General features: G+C 41.6%; 1 protein-coding gene across 2 annotated transcripts in view; it reads left to right on the forward strand.

Annotated features, from left to right (window-relative positions):
- The window catches only part of fgf11a (fibroblast growth factor 11a), an 89,312-nt gene that overhangs the window by 37,902 nt on the left and 35,084 nt on the right, over window positions 1-16,326 (forward strand). The window contains exon 4 of one of the 2 annotated variants that reach the window (XM_030754169.1): window positions 6,624-6,732. In XM_030754169.1, the coding sequence (XP_030610029.1) occupies window positions 6,624-6,732 (109 nt within the window). Of the gene's footprint in view, window positions 1-6,621; window positions 6,733-16,326 lie in introns of both variants that reach the window. The other variant, XM_030754167.1, reaches the window with a different exon arrangement.

Below are 16,326 nucleotides of genomic sequence, written 5' to 3' on the forward strand. Positions count from 1 at the left end.
TTTGATTCACTAACATCAAACTGTGGGGTTTGTTCAAAGATTATTTTCAGCGATATACGTTAGATAATTATTGTCTCAGCAGTCAAAACATAAAATAAATACATCATGTCTGGGATCGCACCATTTTTCAGTCACAGTTAGTTCAAGTCATCCACATTTCGTCTTACCTCCCAGATTAACATCCCTGTTTGGCCCAGAAGCCACATACAGACCAGGAAGTCAGTGTGGCAACATCTCCATGAAACACATCAAACTACACTCACCGTGTTCCCTCTGGGTCTTAACCAGCTCACCAGGCCTGTCCATTTTATTGTCCAAACACCTCACATCCCCCAGGATGATCACTGGAACAATTCCAGGCTTGGAAACCAAGTATCTTCCTGTGTAGCTCCTCCAGGATTACAGGCCTTACTCCGAGCACCAGAACTACGGGTGAAGGTTCTCCACTGCCAAAAGTGTAATGAATGAACAGTCAGGAACAGGTGGGAAGCATGACAATGATCCGACAATGACTGAGGGAACAGATTTAGACTAAACACTCACTTGGGGGAGAGTGCTAATAAGCTGAAAGCACAACTAAACTCAATCAGCCACTAAGAAAAGTGGGAAGAAGAACTAAGACAGGAAGTATTAACAGAGAAAGTCACATGAAGAGCTGTGATTTGGTGCAATATAAAAAACTGAACTGAATTGAAGCCTAGTGCAACATCGAGGCACAGGTTTGTCAGAGTGTTTTTTAGTGTATTTCTTGACTGCGATGTGTAAAGCTGCTGATTCTGTCCCAGTGAACCCTTTTCTTTTAATCGTTCCAAGAGTTAATGAACTACAATGACCACATTTCATAAGCAATGCTGCACATCTGCGCTCCATGGAGTTTGACTGCTGACAGAGACTGAACAGAGAACACGTAAGGAGGGCGTCTCAATAAACAGATGGAAGTATAATAATCAGCTCCGCCGCTTCAAGAGCATCGAGAGACTTTAGTGTGTTGAAAGAAAAGAAGCATTACAGCGGCTAGCTAAACCAAACTTCAGCAGCAAATCTTCAGTGTTTCCCAGTGAACTTACTACCTGCAAGTTTCCTGGGAAACACATGAAAACACATAGTGGTGCAATCATAGACATCTTCTCCCTCACTTTCTTCTTCATCATGTCTGCCTTTCTACATCTAACTTCTCTTCCTCTCTGCTCCTCCTCCTCTGAGAGACAGTCTGTCATTCAGCACATTCTGCTGCCTATTAAGTGCTGTCCCCCCTCTTCTCACTGCTTCACTATTTAAAAAGAGCAAAAGTAAGGATTTCCCTGCAGGCTAGGCACGCAGTTTTTGGGGATGAGATGGGTGAAGATAGAAAAAAAAAAAAGCAAAGGCACAGAAAAAAGAGGAGCTCAGAGAAGAGAGACAAAAACGAGGGGTTAGATGAGAAATCTTTGAATCGACCAATGTAGAAGCAACTCCTGGGCTGAGAGGACACTTAAGAAGAGAAAGACAGTCAAGGAGAGAAAAATATTTCTACTGTGTGTGTCTGGTGTGTGTGTGTGTGTGTGTGATGACTGAAAGACAGACACGATCCTTGGCACACCATGTCTGCTTCTTCAGCCAAGTCCATTCTGTTGGAGGTGTCCAAATGCACGCACACACTTTAAGAGCTGCAGTCGGTAATGGGCGTGAAAATAACACTAGCTGCTGCCCAGTTGTCATCTGACTTGAGGCATCGGGCAGCTGGAGGGTTCAGGGTGACTTTGATGGTTGAAATTCTTAATAAGTGAAATTAATCCTACTCTTATATTAAGGTCACTCCATAATTGGCGTTGAATGTCTGTGGGATTATGAGCACAAATCCTCGTCTGTATAAACGCACGCACAGCCACATGCGCTTGTGCTGTAGGATATGATTCACAAACTCTATTATCTCTTGACTAATGCTGTGATTTTCCGGGGATACATTCTAATGGGACAGTGTGACTGCTGTCCACACAAACACGAATTTGTTTTAGCTGTAAGAGGCTTTCACACTCTGCTGACAATAAACGGAAAGAGGAAACTCTGCATGGCTATAATTTGTTTTTTGTTTTTTTAAATGTAGAAGCAGAAAATATAAAAACCCCTAAAGATGTCAGTATGAGCTTTCCAAATGACTCCTTCAAGCTTGATTCAGACTTTACCCTGAACTCACAGAGAACCCAGTGCTGGACAAGGTCTCCATAACATGTCAGAGACTGTTCCTGTTCATAATACTCTATAACACTTTGCATAGGTATTTGGCAAAGTGCTTGCTTGCAGTCCTCCAAAAACCCAAGAGCATGTGGTCTAACAGGGATGCTGTGCATAGGTTGAATGCTGATTGGTTGAAAAGTAGGCCTTAATAGGAAACGAATCGACAGTGGAGTTCAACACGTAGATAGAGAAGTGCCGAAAGGCATCAAAAGTTAAAAACGGCAGGTGAAGCACAAACAGTGGCTGCAGTGGACAGTTTTCACTGATTTTAGCACTTGGTTTCACCTCAGCTCTTTATATGTTATGGCTTCGCTCTTCTCCGCGGCCGGCTGTTGATCCAACAACACAAGCAAGAGTCGCCCACAGACTGCTCGTCGTCAGATTTCTGCGACCTGCTTGAAGGAAACACCTGTGACATGCAGACGATGGTCTGCAAAGCTGTGCCGAGGCTCTGCGGAGGACCATCAGGCCTTGGGAATTTGGGTTGGGGAGTGAAAGATTTTAATGGATAGTTGGAAAATAAAAGACTAGAAGATGCTGATGATAATATAAAGTGTGTGTTTTTAGAGCTTGCAGATGACTGAAAATGTTCTCGCACCTGATTGGTTTGTTTGGATAACTGGAAGCTGGTGAGAAACTGCTGGACTGAGACGACACTTTCAAATGTCAGCATTATGTGATAGCAGATGTGCGATTTTAGCATAACTAGAAGCACAGGAAGAGCAGGCTGATGTGCTGTGAGTCGTGGGGGTACTGATGAGGCACTGATGATGAAGGATTACATCAAAAAAGCTGGATTACTTACTAACTTTTTTAATAAGGTTTTTTTTTGTAGTACATCCAGCTTTTTGTAGTAAGTGGTCCCATAAGCAGGCAAAAATAAACATTTTTAATAAACAGTTTTAGTAAACTCTTTATCACCGTAGCTGTAGGATTATTCACTCCTAACAAACACACAGGTCAATCAATCTTTGTTTCTTTTGACTTCAGAGAACTAAAGTTGTGCCTGCATAAGTCGACTAGCATCATTCTGCCTCTTTCTCATAAAAGGGGACTAACTTTGCTCATTCCCATCTCTGTATTTTTATTCTTGGACTCTGCTAGAGTAGCTTTGCATGATTCACACTTAAAAGGAATAATAATAATAATAAAAAAATCCTTGTTTTCTTCTACTGGGCCTTTGTACAGCCCCTCAATTCATTCTTTATGTGAACTTCTTTGCTGGCTGAGCAGCAGGTGGTGGAGCTGCTGAACTCCTTGCTGACATCACACAGATCTAAGAGTAGAAAAACCTTTTTGTAACTGAGCATTTGGAGCAGTCTCAGGATTACTTGTACACACACTGACCTCATTATTTGAAACTTTATCTACGTTTAATAAGAGCACCCATTACTCCAGCAGTATATGTATGACAGAAACTTGATCTCCTTTAATGGCAGTAGCGCCACTTACAGTACTGATTAATCAACTGCTTGGGTGTCTCAGGCATAGAGTGCAGCTATTAGAAACTTAAAGTAACATTCCTCCTTCAACCCATAACTTGATCCCACTTAAAAAAAAAATGGAAACCCTAAATTATAAAAATTTCACAAAAAAAAAAGAGATCTTTACTTAGTTTGACATTGTAGGTAACGTTCATCTTTTTAGGCAGTATCACTCTGGATCTGTGTGTGTGTGTGTGTATGTGCGTGTGTGTGTGTGTGTGTGTGTGTGCATTTAAACTCTCGGTTTAACTAACATCCTGCCTGAGGTATGACTCAAGGCAATTTCTCCTCATTTTAGCTCAAGAGATGCATCTGTAAGAGATGCCGTGTATGTGTGTGTGTGTGTGTGTGTGTGTGTGTGTGTGTGTGTGTGTGTGTGTGTGTGTCTACAGTATCTCTGCTATGCACATGCACCAGCAGTCTCCTTCTGTCCAAGCAGCCAGTTTGTGCTTTGAAACACGGCATCATTACCAAATAGCTACGCGGAGGCGGAGTCATGCGAAAGGTCAACATCAGCCCCCCTCTGTGTTCGTTTGTTGCCCGGCTCTGCCCTGCTCTGTAGCAGATGTGTTAAGCAGCACATGGCCTGGTATGTGGGCTGAAGCTTAATTTGGGATTAACACTCAGGATATTGCAGATTACCTCACTCTGCGTTTGACCTTCTGTGTTTAGTCAGCCAGCGTTGGATGGATGAGCTCTTATCTTTTAGTAGTTACAGCGACTCAATCTCACTGCCGAGGCCAGAGCCTCTAATGAAAAGCTTCCAAACATGTTGTGTCACACTGTCAGCATGAAAGCAGGGATTACACATTGGAAGTCTTTTGACTAATTCACAGATATCGTGGGTTAACATTTAAAATGTAATCAGCTTCAATTCATAGATTTCCTGAGGTTCACAGAAGGAGGTTTCAGTCACAAAGCAAACCAATAATTTCAACCCCACGTTGCGCTGATTTTGATCACAGATGTGCTACAAGTGTCAAAATGCTCCAAGCATTCGAGGATGTTCTCATGATATGGTGCTTTCCTGTTTTCTTCCATGACACCAGGATGTCACTGACACAGCGCAACAAGGACACACAACCGGGCTGCTGTGTAGGCAAGTGTTGGATCTATTAGGTTTGGAGTATGACCAAAAATATTAAGCCTAAACTTCAAGCTGTTCCTTTTTATTCAGCCCTTAATTTTTAAGCATTTGAAACACCTAAAGTGCTGTAGTGACTGCAAACTGTAGCTGTGACACGCGGAATCACAGAAAGCAGACGTGCTGCATAATGAAATATGAGCAGTGCTGCAAAACTGTAGAATAAACTATTCGAATAGTGGGACCTATTTGTGTTACATCATCATTTTCCATGTGCTTCAAGGGATAATTTAAATTTGAGTCTCTCTGTCAGTCTCTCCCCTAACATACACACACACACACACACACACACACTCTCACACACACACACACACACACACACTGTACCCCTGCTGTCAACTGAGGGCCAACTGCCAGCTGCCCCCGTACTTCTGTCCTCATCTATATTTGATGCGCCTCATTAAAAGTTGATTGTGGAAACACTTCAGCATTCTGACATTCCTTTTGATCCACTATTTAGTCTCCCTCAGCACTTCGGACTGAAAAAAAAAGTCCCCTCAGTCATGCGTGAGTCAGTTAAAGGATGGAAACACAACACGTGAGTATAGATGAAGACACGCCAACTTATCTCTAGTGTGACAGTTGGTCAAATACAGCTGGTAGTTGAGAGCAGGGTAAACAAATGAAGGGAGATGGTTCTTTAGTGACTGTCAGTCAAGCGCCAGTGAATTTGAATTTCAAAAGCAATCAATGTGTAGAGCACATGGAGCAAGATGGATGTTGTTTCTGGACTGTGCATCAGCTGCCATGTTGGCTTTTTGGAGCCTTATTGTTACCAAAGGGCAGAGTGCTGGTATGGAGTAATGCTGGCAAGCTTAGTTAGCAAGCTGCATCTGTAAGGCGTACACATTTCTGCTAATTAGTGCTAATCAACAGACCAGTGAAATACCAGCTACAGTAAACAGTCACTCATCACATCGTATTGCGCCACAGAAAAGGACATATTATTTTTCATATTTCTATTTAAAAAGGCGTAGCAGACAGATATCTGCCTGTCTCAGCACACCTGTCAATCAAAGCAGCAATGTCCCAACTGTAAAGCTGTTATGAAGGGGGAAAGTATCTATAGAGAATAAAAATATTTGAAAGTACGGTTTGTACCAGGCTGCAAATGTACTTTTTGATGCTGCTAAACTGGGCATTTTGTAATAAATGAGTCTGTGGGGATTAACTTGCTTTAGGAGCCAGTTTCTAGTGGCCACTCAAGGAACTGCAATTTATAGTCTAACCAAAAAAGAGACTATAAATAGAGTTTTGGATTCATATTTATACCTCAAATGCTTTACCTCAGTCAAGTTAATTACACATCAAAAGCGTAAAAAAAACAAACAAGCTTTTGTAAAAAAATGTAGCAGTGCAATAGATATGATTTCCTTTATTATTCCCCAAATGGCTGACCTCTTGGCCCTTTGCTCACCTTGTGGAGCGAAGGGCTGCTGCTGCGAGGAGTCGCACGTGTGCATGGATGTAAATACACGCACAGAATAAAACAGCTTGAACAGCTTGCCTTCCTCACTCAGTCTCTCTGGAAAAGATGCCTTTTTTTTTTTTTACCCAACACTGAGGTCCCATCAATCGTGATGAAAGCCACAGTCACACACACACACACACACACACACACCTATATGCGTACACACACTTCACTGTTTGACTGTTTCACAGGGTAAATATTAAAACCTGCCCCATAGGTAGGTGTGTGCATTAATATATGTCACCTGATGAGAGTGTATGTGTGCTCCTAGACGTTAACGTGTGTTTAACATTGTGTTTGCTCTGCAGAGCCTCAGCTGAAGGGCATCGTCACGCGGCTCTACTGCAGACACGGCTTCTACCTCCAGATGCTGCCGGATGGCACCATGGAAGGCACAAAGGACGAAAGCAGCTCCTTCTGTAAGTAAAGGAGGACAGACTCTGAGACACTGTTGATGTACAAGGTTTCTGGTTTATGCCTGAGTCAGTACATACACCGCTAGGAATTTCCCCCGCTAATGCCAAAGGACATTTAAAAGGGGTCTTCCTGGTAAGACAGATTAACATCCTGAGAGCACACAGAGGCACGACAACATTGCCATGCCTTCTGGTTTGATTTGCTCTGGGATCGATCAGGCTGAAAATGCATGCACACTTGGCGAGGTGGACTGGGTGAACGGCAGCCAAATGGGATTCATTCTCATTGCATAATATATCACAGAAGATCTGTGGCACTGATTAAGCTCTTCAGACACATGTTTTTAATTGTTTTTGCTTACAGTCATTCTGACCTTCAAGCTGTAAGCTTTATGTATCTATGAATAACTCATCTGTGAGTACACACGCTGCACTGTAGGTGTCTCTCAGTCTCTACGCCCTGAACTTTGTAGGTGTATGTGAGAGTGCCAATTTCCAACAAATTTCAATGAAACATTAAAGGGTCTTTAACCTGCTGGGTCTATGTGAGAGTTCCTGGCTCCATAGCAGGAACTCTCAGTTAAAACTGTGGTGCATTTACCACTAGGAAGCTGATGTCGTGGGATGTCTCCTGAACACACGGGCTAGATGTCACAGCGGTCACAGCTGTTCATTGGAACAGTGTGTCAATGCTGCCGCCATATCGCTCAAGGGGAGACAGGCTTTCTAATGTATGCATGTTTGTCAAGGTAGAGGTCTATACACAATTAAAAATCCTCATTAATCACTGACCTTTCAACTAGTCTTCAAATGTGTGTGTGTGTGTGTGTGTGTGTGTGTGTGTGTGTGTGTGTGTGTGTGTGTGTGTTGTGTAGCTGCTGGTAGACTTTTCTCTGCTTCATTCATGACTGTAACAGAAACTTATTGCCTTTATAGGCACAAATAGTTGTGTTAAAATGTTTGCTCCCTAGCACTAATGTTATAATTTTATTACTAGCCATAGCTGCTAGCCGCTACATTAATGATAACTTAATAGATGGCTAATGCAGCTGTTGGATACTGTAATTGCTAACAGTAAAAAGGCTAGCATTAACGTGTGTGCCTGCTGGGATAATGTTGTCTGCAGGTGCTGTGTGTCAACTGGAGGAGGCGAAGACGGCACTATTGTTATTGCTACTGTATCTAATCTGATAGTAATTTTTAGTATTGATAAATATCTGAGTATTGATTTTTTTTTAACAACCATACTACTCATTATTGAAATCAAAACCTGGCACTTCAGCACTATGTTGTGTGAGTTCAGCTTTTAATGGTATCAAACAATCCTCTGCAGATTTTATTGAAGGCCTACAGTTCTTCCCATTAATGCAAAAACCTGCTGTCCCTCTTTGGCTGCTGAGTCTGTAGTTGTACAGTCAGATCTAATCATGTGACGGGTCATCACCTGGAACATTATTGACTAAAAACATCATATCCCATGATTCCCCAGAGTCCCTGGATGGACTCCAACCTTCCCAAAGAGATCAATATTATATTACAGGAAATCCCTGATGTGGCAACACAGCACTTTTTTTCCTTTTTTTCTGTCAAAACACCAGTTTGGAGGGAAAACATGAGCTTAGCACAATTTTGGATTTACAATCTACAGAGGGAAGAGGAGGAAATCACTTTGACTGCCAGCTGTGTTTTCCTGTGTAAAGATTATATTTCAGCATTTTATTAAGATGTCAGAATCCTTGTGACAGCAGGATTGTTACTGGGTTGGAATAACCTGGATCTAACCTAGAGGTGTTCACTGTAAGGTTTTCCCTTGGCACATGTCCTAGAGAGAAAATGTTACAGCATTATGTAACTTGGCAGGACTGTGTTTGCTGACGGGGAAACGTAGCAGTATTTGTATGAACTGTTTATTTAGTTAATGATGAGTGAAATATTTCAAGACAACTCTCCAGAATAAAAGACAGATTCTCACGTAAAAAAAAAAAAAAAAATTCCAGGAGGAATGGGAAAACTTGAGAGTTGGTGTGGCACCGGGGCCCAAGCTGCTTGGTTAAACACCTCCATAGAGCTCCACAGTAACTGATTAGATCTGCACTCACCTCTCCCTCTTATGTAACAGCACACCTACGCTGAGGCAAACATCGGCTGAACATCCCATCTGAAATTATCACATAATATCGCTGGGCACATCTGAAGGCGAACAGGGCTCATGCTCCGATGGATGTAAAGGCTGCCATTGTGTAACAGCAGCCCTAGTGTCTTGTGGCATTAAACGTCAGTCAGTGGAGGTCACCCCGCAAAGTGTTTGCATGGGTTCATTTTATAACAACACTAAGTCCATCAATCCCAGTGTCTGCTGTGTAGCATTCCTGGGCTCTTTGCATTTTCAAGGTATAGTAAAGGTGGCATGTGACAGGTAAACTCTGTAAAACTCAAACTGCGCACTTTCAGAGTATTTATTAATTCAAGCAGGCAATCTTCTAGAGACTGACATCACTGGATTGGAGTATCAATCAGAAGCGCAATCATCTACCTGGCTGCACAGAGCATTGAATGAGTAGAAATTGCTGTGTGAGCATTAAGTCTTACACACTGTATAAGTGTGCGTGCATGACAATGTGTAGAGACTGTAAAATGCAAACTGGCAAGCGGGCAGCTTTCAGTTCAACTCCATTTTATTTGCAACTACAATTCACCTGTAGAAAACCTGTTCATGGTTTTTGTTTCTTTGTTTTGGCACTTTTCTTGGCCAGTGGAGGTCATGAATTGTATTGATTGTATCCACCAAGTTGTTATTGATACTGACAAGAAATTCTCTGTCCAGATTAACCTGCTTGGTTAACCCAACCCTCTCTTTTCTACCAGCTGTCCATTGTTACATTCTCTCTCTTGATGCTACTACAGAAGGTGTCTTTTAGAAATAAATCTCAGCTTCCCAGCTTGTTACATATGGACCCCTTTGTGTTACATTTAATTGCAGTGGGTATCATTAAGAGTCATTTTTCAACATGCAGGGTTAATGTAAAAAAAAAGGGTGTATTTTACCCCAAACAGCAATCTCTACCTGAGTAGTTTTGTTTAGGAAAATTCTTGCTGGGACCCAATAGCTGACTGAAAGCTGATTGTTGTGGAGGACTCAGAAACTGGAGGGAGATTTAGATGACGACCTGACAAAGAGGAAGGGAAAAGACACACCAGTAAGAGAAGAGTAATAAGGTACAGGTGAACTCAGACTCTCATGAGGGTCGGGAAAAAGAACAAAGGAGGGAAGTGAAAACAAAGAAGGTCACATGATGAACTAACTTTCATAATAAAAGAGGAAGTAAACTCAAAGAGGGAGAGTCCACACCAACAACAGGAGGAGGCAGACATAAAAGGTCCATCTTATTTATTTATTTTTTTTTAAACTTATTTAAGAAGCCATTTTACCCAGTTACTCTTGAGAGCATGTGTTTGTGAACTGTAGTTATATTTTCTTTTGCTTTTTGATGACATAAAAGCGACTTTCAAACATGATTTCGTCCAGTACAATTTTTTTTTTTTTACATCTGTTTTAATATTTTTGCATCATCCTTGCCTGAGCACAAATTTACATAATGTAACATGATGTCACATGTTTTACCAAAGCATGAGGTTTGACTCCCAACAGGGAGCAGCTGGGAACCCTAAGGGCAAACTAGCTAGGCTGATTTTTGCTTGGATTTGCTTGTCAAAGATCAGCTAAATTGAACTTCGCCCTCCAAATAAACTGACCTTAATGTAGTTCATTAGTTTACAGGTGCTAGGAAGGTTGAGTCATCAGAACACCAGCTTGGAAAATGGATTAATGCCAATCTTTTCACTGTACATCAGTCAACAGATAAACCTGTCATCACATCCTTCCCTCTACAGGTGACCTAGTCAATGTTAAAAAGTTAAAGTCTTTGCACCTTTGGAAATGGGCCAATCACTGGCCTACATTTTAACAAACCTATTTATTATGTAGCCAGAATACAAAATCCAACCCTCCCCTAACCCTAGATGGGTCACAGGTGATAAATAATTAAGGGAGAGAAAAGTGAAGTTTATATCTGAGGCCCTGGCCCCTGCAGCCAACTGTGGTACTCACAGACTGAACTGGACCCAAATGTGTCAGGAAGGCAGGACATTGAAAGGAAAGCCAAATAGAGGGAAAGAAAAAGTTGGAAAAAGGTACAGAAACCCTGAGGGGATGTAATAGAACAAAAAAGTGACGAGAGTGGATTTTGTATGGCCTTGGAATACTTTTATCACTTTTTTAAACCAAGCTCCTTCAGGGATTTCATATAACTAGGTGACAGAAGAAGCCGTCGCCAAGCAGACTGTAGTTCCGTAAGCGAGAGAGAGGTGGACACAAAGAATAAGAGCATCACAGAGGAGTGGAGAATGAGAAGAAAGGCCAGAGAAAACTGAGCCAATGAGACAAGATGGGCTGGCAGAGGAAGAGAGAGGAAGTGAGACACAGAAGGAGGGGGGGGAACGTGAGGATGACAGAGAGAAAGGCAGCGAGAGAGGAGGGAGTGATGGGGAGCACGAGGAGCAGCTGGCATGCAGCTGATGGCTCCTCAATCACTGTGTCTCCCTCCTTTGGTGGGAGGTCACAGGAGCTGCCACCCTCTGCTCCTCCCCTCCCCTCTCCTTCCCTGTTCTTGGCTGTTATATAATAAAGCTGGCAAAGCTATAATAAAGCTGGAGGAAAGAGGAGAGTGCAGAGCAAGTTTAAGATTTATTTATCTTTCTAATGGGAATAAAGTTGCTATACTGTATATTATTTTGGCATGTCCACTTTATTACAAATCACTTACTCTTTACATAGCCAAACATTTTTCTAAGCACAACATGCAGTTTTAGGTTGTTAATACAGAACTTTCTATTCATTTGAATGCAAAAAATTTAAGGACACTTAGGGCTGAAGTTAGTTGAGATATTCAGTAAAATGTCTTATTTTCATCTTTCTGTAGTAATGTGATAAGGAAATAAATAAGCATGTTTGTTTAAAAAAAATAATAATGCAAAATAATTTGCATTTGTATTTCATGCAAAATGGAGAGGTAGGTGCTCACCATCCATACATCCATCCATCTGTCCTCATTTGTCTGGATGATCAAGTTGGTGACGTGGCTACACTGATCTAGCTACACCAGCTAGCATTTTATTTGTCCATTACTTAAACTCTATGCATTGCATTTGTAGAGTTTATAAATGCATTTGCTAACATCCCACCCTTTTATTCATATTAGATAAAAAAAACTAAAAAACAAAAACCAACCAACCAACCAACCAACCAACCAACCAACCAACCAACCAAAACCCCATCAACAACAACAACAATGTCAACATAGCAGCAGCCAAAATACTAATGTTTAGGTTTCAAAATGTTACAGTTTCTACATCCATCTTTATGTATGGGTAAAATGTCCTGCCCTTCGGTCCTTTCTCCTGTCATAAAATCATAAAAAAAGAGATGTACACACAGAGATCAATTAAATATGGTGATTTGTACTTAGAAGTGGCACAGTGGTCGGCAGGTTACCTAATTCCTGATTCAAACCTGCCAGCTGGCTGGGGCCTTCCTGTGTGGAATTTGCCTCTTTTCCCTGTACCTACACAGGTTCTCTCCTGGGTACTCATAAGTACTTACATACTTGTTAAGTTAACTGGTAATTCTAAATTGGCTCTAGGTGTGAACGTGGATGTCAATATGTGATGGACTGGCAACACGTCCCCTTGACCTCTTTTAAGGGGGATGAGGAAAACGGATGGATGGAGGTTTAATCAGAGGTGTTTCTGGGGTGTTTCCCAGGGGTCTGAGTCAAACTAATCTGAACTTTGATGTGAACAATTGAAGGTACTCCCAAAGGAGCAAAGAATACTGGTAACTGATGTGACTGTGTTGGAAATATCAGATGGTTATTACTGCACCCAGAGATGATAGTAATGGTAACTCCAAAGCAAATTGCAGAGCAAATTGCTTTATATGTAGACAGGATTTTGCTTATTACTAAATTTTAATTGAGTAATCCACCTCATTAGGAATGCACATTTAAGTGATTTGATTGTACTGCTGTAAAAACAGGCAGACAACTGAGAAACTGTGGTCACATTTAAACATCATCATCTTTTTACAAATGGGCTCAGTCCACTTCAAAAGTGTTTCAAAAGTTCATATGTATGGCATATCAATAGTGGATATGTGCGTGCCAAATTTTAGGGGTTAGCAGCAGTAAAGTAAATACCTGAAAAGAAAGAAGAGGGAGGCTAAGTTCGGTGGGTAAGCGGTGAGAGATCTCAATTCTTTCTGTGGAGGAAGAAACCAAAATCTCAGAAGGAGACAGTTTGATGGACATAGAGAGAATGGAAGAAAAATGGAGAAAGAGACAGAGAGATGAAAGCCATTGACTCTCTGTGTAAATCGGAAAGCCATGAGGAGGAATTTGATTCCCAGACTTTTATCCACTGTAATTACCATCTCCCACAGTTAGAAGGAAATTTTACTTATCTCTCTCTGCGCTGTGGAACAACTCTGTTCTTTTTTCTCTAACTTTCCCCCAGTGCTTGATAACGCTCCTTTGCAGAGGGCAGAGAAGCAAAAAAAACTTGAAAGGCAGATGAGGGAAGCTCAGCTCTGTGTGAGAGCTGAAGCATCCAAGGAGGAAAAAGATGTGAACACTGAAAGTGAAAGCTCCGTCTGCCAGATGAGGAGAAAGGTAAGAAGAGAAGCAAAGCGGGCTCACAAGGATGAGAAGAAGAGCATGAAGAGTACCAAACAAGGAGAAGTGAGAATACAAGGCAGAGACAAGAAGAGAGCGTGATGAAGAGCCAGACAGATGAGGCTGCAGGGTAAAATAGGACAAAGATGAATGGATGCGGATGGGAGAGCATTGGTTTCACAGGACGGAGAGAATGACAGGAAGCAACAGGGGAACTGAAAGGGAACAAATAAGGAAGAAAAATGGAGAGACGTGCAAAAAAAACACAGTGAGATAAGAAAAAAGGATGTTAATTCATGACAAAGAGACAAAAAAACAAAAAAACACCAGGGATGGAGAGGAGAGGGGCAAAAAAGAAAAAGACAGATGGAAGTGAAAGGAAGACAGATAAAGACACAGAGAAATCAGTCACGGAGAGGAAGGCCTGGGGGAAGAGGTGGAAGTTAAATAACAGGAATGTGAAAGTAGTTGTCTTGTCATCAGAGGCATCGACCACTGGGGAAATCAGGCGTGAAGCTCAGCTGCAAGTCATTTAATCTGCTCTTGAGCCATTAAAGCTCATTTCTTTCCAACGCAAATGACAACGTGCGAGTGGAGAAAGGCTGTTTCGTTTGTTGCCAATGCAAATCCACTTGTTGTCTGCAACTTTATTAGTTCAAGTGTCACGTTAATGATCTCAGTGCTGTCAGGAAAAGACTATTTCATATTCTTGCAATTATATAGGGATTGAGATCATTTAAAATGTTATTAAACATTGCCAAAATGACTTGACATCATGAATGTATTCTAATATCTTTCAGAGCAGCTTGATCATTTTGGATAATGACAAATTATTAATGCATATATTATAGTTTACAGCTTGACATTAATGTACCATCAGATTTTGGGCCACCATGTTATACCATCTGGCAAGCATCTGATTAGCTTAAGTTTTTTTTTTTTAGCATGACAATGATCCCAAACACACTGCCAATGTAGTAAACGCGTACCTGGATAGAAAAAAAAAATGAAACACTAACAGTCACTGAATGGCATCCCCAGGGCCTGTACCTCAACGCTACTGAAGCAGTGTGGGATCATCTTGACAGAGATGATCCCACACTGCAGATCACATAAGACAGACTTTAGGGATGATTCATCCTGAAATTGGCAATTTTAACATGGGAGTCTATGGGGACCGACTTGCTTATAAAACCAAATGCAAGTGGCCGTTCAAGGAACTGCAGATTTTGGCACGTAAGTATGCGATTCATTTTTCATCCCTGGAGGTAACTGCTTGGGTTAATCCTGTGTCCTTTCTCTGTGGAGTTTACATGTTCTTCCAGTGCCCAGTGTGGGCTTTCCTCCGGATCTTCCAGTTTCACTTCTAGTCAAAATACATGCTTCTTGGGTTAATTGGTAATTTTAATAGTCCTTAAATGTGGATGTGAGTGGTTATCTAGGTCTGTCTTACCCCTGTAGAACCTGGATCATAAAGAGTCCAGGCTGCATCCTGCTTCTTAGTTGTTGTCAGTGGGGATAGGCTTCAGCTCCTCTGTGACCCTAGGTGGATAAGCAGGACAGAAAATGGAAGGACCTTATAGAAAACCTGCAGGCAGCAGTGTATCTGTGAGCCTCCTGCTCTTCAGTGGTAACATGCTGTTACTTGTCGCTTTGAGCATGAAGGTAAGACTACTTTAGAGTAAAGAAGCTACAATAATCCAAGATCAGAGTAGAACAAGAATGCAACTGTTTAGTTTAGAAAATATTGCAGGTCCAAGACAGTGGGTAAATTATATCTGCTACTCTTGTGGCACTGATAAATTGTCCATTTTGCTGAGAACACAATGATTCCTGCCCCCTGAAAAATCTAGCATCATGTGCAGATATTGTGAAAAGTTCTAACTGCTGAACTTTAGATGTCACCTACATCACGGAAAAGTTGCATCTGAGTGTATGTATACCACATTGCACCTATGTGGGTTGTATACTGAGCTGTGACTGGCTTCTTAATGAGTGCTGATGCCACAAAATCAATTTCTATGGACACGGAGAAGGTCAAACATCTATGTGTGGCACATTTTTAAGTAGGAGGGAATTTTAAATAACTGCAAATAGTTGAGAGAGATGGGAGAAGGAATGTGTTGTTGAAAGCAACACATGAGTAAAAAAGTTGTGAATTACTTACTGCTTAAGAGAAATTAAGTTTATTTATATCTTGCATACTAACTGCAAATTGATATTTTTATAATAATCATGTTAGCCTGAATGAGCAAATGCCTGGTTCAGACTATAAGATTTCAGCCCAATTATGGACCAGTCTGGACAACATATGGTGCTGCTTCAGATCAGGAAGGTTAAACCTTGTTGTATAAAGCTTTTTGAGTGCTCAGATAGAGTAGAAAGCGCTATATAAAAGAACTCGTCCTTTTACCAGGACGGCATGCATGACACTTTGATTATCCACCCATCCATCCACCCATCCATCCATATATCCACCCATTCTCTTCCGTATATCCTATTCAGGGTCACAGAGGTGCTGGAGCCTATCCCAGCTGACATAGGATGAGAGGCAGGATACACCCTGTACAGATTGCCAATTTGTCGCAGGGCCAACACAGAAAAACAGACAATCATTTACACTCACATTCACACCTATGAGCAATTTAGAGTTACCAATTAACCTAACCCTAGTAAGTGCATGTCTTTGGACTGTGGGAGGAAACCAGAGTACCCGGAGGAAACCCACGCAGACACGGGGAGAACATGCAAACTCCACACAGAGAGAGAACTCAGACCTTCTAGATGTCATTCTAGCTGTGAGGCAAAAGTGCTAACCACCGCACCACCGTGCAGTTGGATTATTTTAGCCCACATTGAGTCATAATGG

The sequence above is a fragment of the Archocentrus centrarchus genome, chromosome 18, assembly GCF_007364275.1.
Source record: "Archocentrus centrarchus isolate MPI-CPG fArcCen1 chromosome 18, fArcCen1, whole genome shotgun sequence".
NCBI classification, from domain to species: Eukaryota; Metazoa; Chordata; class Actinopteri; order Cichliformes; family Cichlidae; genus Archocentrus; species Archocentrus centrarchus.